We start from the raw sequence: 4,400 nt of genomic DNA, 5'->3' as shown, positions 1-4,400 counted from the left end.
CGCGCCGCGGTCGCAGCTCCCAGACAGCCCCCCTTTTGCCGTATCTCGAGGCCAGGGGGAGGTCATAGATGGAGGAGAAAACCAGGCGATGTTTCTCGAATAAACTCTGCTCCCGTGCCCTTTGCCGGCCAGAGCTGATTCACTTTTATTAAGCCTTTTATCACACCGGTTTTTGTCCTGATGTGACCAGTTTGCGCCTCCCATAACGAACAGTGCCCGGAGGGCATCCCTGCCGGGGCAGAGGCACCTCCAGCCTGGGTATTGCCCGGTACCAGGGGGCAGGGGGGCTCCCAGGGCTGTTTGCCACCGCTCTGCCCGGGCCCGTCAGCCTGCCCTGGGGGCTGGCAGTTGCCCCCAAAGCACCAATTCCACTGCCGCAGGGCAAGGATACTTGCACTATGCTGGGCCGGGCAAATCCTTGGAGACCCCAATTAAAGGAGGGATGAAAAAACATCTCCAGGGTCAGGCCGGGAAGCCTGTGGCAAAGCGGGGGCTGAGGTAAGCTCTGCTGACTCTCAGCCTGAACGTTTAGCCACAAGATCGCCCTTCCCTCCTCCCGTACCAGCCCCATGCTTTGAAGTGGTGACTGTGGCTGTGGGCAGTTTATCTGGGGTGGGGTTTGGATGTAGGCTTTGCTTTGTACCTTTTGTGTACTGTAGAGTGTCTTGTCTTGAAAGCTTGTCGATTTGAGGCTAAAAAGATTCCCCTTAGTGGATGAGAAAACTTTGTCCTTTTCCTGCTGCTGTTCCCCTTTGCTGGAAGTGCTTTGGGTCGCAGGATCAGGCCCGTGAAGCCCACAGCTCCATTTCAGATCCGGTGTGGCCCGAGGAGCCAGTGACTCAGTGGGCAGTGCTGCTGATTCACCAGGGACACGGACCCCCAGGAAGCTGCTGTGGTCTGGGGGAAGATCTCTGGGACAGCAGGGATATAAATCAACCCGAAGCACTGGGCACTGACCTGAACAAAGGGTCCTTTGGGGGTCTGTAACACCAACCTTGCAAATAGTGGGCTGTAAAATCACCATAAAAAAAAAAAAATCTCCTTGAGTTTCCCCCCTTGGATTCCCTAGGTGTGGGGGGGAGCTGGGAGGAGATGTTGGCTACTTAAGGGCTAAGATGGTCTCATCTTAGAAGCGGGCCGTGATGAGATATGAGCAGGTCACCCATCATCCTGAAGATCTGGCCTCAGGCAGGGCAGCTAGCGCAGAGCAGTCACATGCCAAGTTATGTGCCAGTCCCATTCCTTCCCTCGCTTTCTGGCTTCTAGGGGTTGAGTGTGTCATATCTTTCATCTGTGTAGGTGCAGTTTCACTCTGGGTGAGCTCAGCCCCAGCAAGGCAAGAGCAGTTGTGTAGCGGGGGAAGAGGAGCGTGCAGAAAGATAAAATAATGGAACCACCCTTGGTGCTGACAAGGATTCTATTATTTATTGATTAAACCCGAAGCACAGCCCAGCTCTCTGTGATGAGCAATCTAGTATTTGCAGAAATGACCTCAGGGAAGCTAGGTTGAGTGGGGAGGGGGAAGAGAGGAGATTGCTGGAGGACGGGATGAGAAGATGACTCACTGCAAGAATGGCCTGCAAATATCCTGATCCCCAAGGCTTGTAATTAACCATTCACCAGCTGCATGCGTTAGCTGCCCCAGAGACATGAGACATGCGTGTCTGTTCGAACACACACGCTGATTTGGCTCAGGCAGATTTCTGTGTTCATTCAAGAGTAGAAACAACAACGCAGGGTGTAAATAGGGGTAATGGCTGTTTCTATAAATTGGACATATTTTTCCTGTGTGATGGCAGTGGTTGGGGGGGCAGGGGGGAGATGAGGTCAGCTATGCAAAACAAAAGGATTTAAAAGTCTGCCCCATGAAGGGCAGTTGGAGATGGGAAGAGCAGAGGAGTCTGGAGACCTGCTTGTGTTTGTTGGCTTTTCATACTGCCAGTTGTTAGGGATATCATTTTATCAACCCGGTTGTTGTGGATATCATTTTATCACCCACCCCCCCTTACGGTCTCCACGGCCACTTGGCTGCTTGACCTGCCGCCTCGTGCTGTGAGCCTCTGGGGCGAGCTGGCTTAATGTGGTGGGGCAGTGGGAAGAAAGGTGCGGGTGCCGAGTGCCAGTTGACTGCAAAGTCACCCGCCTGCCCTCTGTCATGGAAAACAGACTTTCATCATGCTCAGTGGGCTTTGGATCACACTGGCCACTTGCAACACGAGGGCCCCGTGGCAGGACTGAGTGGGCGACAGTAGCACGTCATGAATTTGAGCACACATCTGCTCAAACATTGCAAACAAATGAGACACCGGCGTTACGGGGCTGAAATGTCAGAGGGAGCAGTACCGGGCAGCCCTGGCAGCGAGGGCGGCGGGGGCCCTGCGGCCGCTCAGATCTTCAGTGCTTCCTTTGTTTCAAACCCCATCCTTGCAGCTGGGCACCCGCACCGACACCGCCTACCAGGGCGAAACAGTTGCAGGTGAATGAATCGCATCGGAGGGTTTGCTTTCCAAGCCTCCTTTACTCGAGGGCCACACTCCAAAGGATTATTGACTCTAGCTGTGTGGGAGCTTTTGCCGTTCGTTTTTGTTCAGAAGAAGCCCAGGTAGCAGACATGTGGCAGACCACTAACATCTCCAGGCTGCTCCGCTACCTGACTTATTTGCATTCATTTTGGAGACCGTGTGCTTCCGTGCAGCATATTCCCAGCCTGGAAACAGGCAACGATTTAGCTGACGACAAACTTTGAGTAACAATGTAATAATAGGATTAATTCCTTTTCATTAGTAGTGCGCTGAATGAAACGAATGCAGTACTTAACCATGCAGAATAGCTCATGAGGGGCTATTCAGTTGTCAAATGCTGTCACAGGATTTCATTAAGTTTTATAGCTGTTATTTAATAGATTGGTTTCAGTGGGACTGTCTTCATTACCTCGCTGTCTTCTGCATTGTGGTGATTAATGACACAGTTGCAAGCATCCCCCTCTTGTGCTTATGTCCATTCAAAAATGCAAATAAAACATTTCTTATGTTGTCACAGCATATATAGTAGTAACAGATTTAGAGAGGATGACTACTGAGTGCGGAAATCTCTGTCTCAAACGCTGGGAATAGTGCTCATATATAAAACCTGGGGGAGGGAGTTTAGTCCCTGCTGTACTGGAGTTAATGGTTGCTAGATTCAACAGAATTACATTCGCTAACAGTTTTAATCTGGATTCACCGGCTTTTGGCAAGTTAATAATTGCCAGCCGGTATCAGAGGTTTTTTTCTTCAGGTGCCTGAAGCCTTTGAAACAAACCTGCTTCCCCAGGGGAGTGCTCTCCCTCATTAACCCCCCCGGGCCCGTCGCCCTGCACTATCCCACTGCACTGCAAGTGCCGGAGCTTCATTTCTGCTCGACTTTAATTAAACCAGTTTTTGGAAATGCAAACATTCATGTTTCTGGTTTTTTTTTTTTTGTTTTTTTTTCCCTTCCCTAGGGGGATATTTTGGAAATGCAAACATTCATGTTTCTGGTTTTTGTTTTGTTTTGTTTTTTTCCCCTTCCCTAGGGGGATACGAAACTTTTAACTCGCAATATCCTGAGTGCTGCGTGGATGGAAAACTCATTTCCCCAGAGAAGACCGAGGCAGAGAGAAACCTCGCCAGCCACTGTGAGAAGCAGAGTGCCAACCACAAACCCGCTTACGACCAGGTGTGTGTCACGGCTGCGGCGGGTGGCCTTCCCCTTGGGTCTTCTCCCTCCTGCCACCGGGCTCTGTTGGAGGCTGGCGGGGTGCCGGGGGCCCTCATGCTGGCACGGGCTGTCCTAAATTGTGGCAGCCCGGGTTGGCAGCTGCATGTTGAATAAGAAGCCCTGTGCATGCTGCTGGTCAGCATCGCCTTCACCTAACTTCAAAATTTGGCAGCAGGAGGAAAAAAACCAAACCCTGTCTAGTCTCAGAACTTTCTTTGCGACCCGTCTTTATCACACAGCTGGGCAGCGTGAGCCATGAGCAGCTCATGCTTCCCCAGCAGACTTGAAAGGGGCAGGGGAGAGCCTGCTAGGAGTGTCTTTTTTCTGGCAGACGAAGGAGCACGCTTTGCCCGTGCCTCCTCCGAGACCCTGGGAGGGCTCCAGCGCTGGCAGAGAGGGGACGGGGCCCTGGGGCTGCTTCTGAGAAGAAGCAGTGGCTCCCGACAGCCGTCCTCGGGCAGGGCGAGTGGGGTTTCCACAGGGGAAGTCGTCACCCGCCTGCGCCCGCCCAGCCTGGGGAATGCTTGTGCTCCGAGATGTCACCCTGCGGTCAGGCCGCTTCCGCCGGGGTGTGTGTTTCCTGGTGCTGGGGGGAGCCCCGGGGCGATGCCCCTCCGCTCCCCTGGGAGCAACCCCCCAGCCCAGGCTCCATCCTGTCACCA

General features: G+C 52.9%; 1 protein-coding gene across 1 annotated transcript in view; it reads left to right on the top strand.

Annotated features, from left to right (window-relative positions):
• DUSP5 (dual specificity phosphatase 5) overlaps positions 1 to 4,400 on the top strand; it is a 20,103-nt gene that overhangs the window by 5,139 nt on the left and 10,564 nt on the right. The window contains exon 2 of the mRNA XM_009643477.2: positions 3,554 to 3,696. Coding sequence (XP_009641772.1) covers positions 3,554 to 3,696 — 143 coding nt within the window. The remainder of the gene's footprint in view (positions 1 to 3,553; positions 3,697 to 4,400) is intronic.

This window comes from Egretta garzetta, unplaced genomic scaffold (assembly GCF_000687185.1).
Source record: "Egretta garzetta isolate BGI_Z169 unplaced genomic scaffold, ASM68718v1 scaffold8, whole genome shotgun sequence".
Taxonomy (NCBI): Eukaryota; Metazoa; Chordata; class Aves; order Pelecaniformes; family Ardeidae; genus Egretta; species Egretta garzetta.
This window is presented reverse-complemented; position numbering and strand designations above follow the sequence as displayed.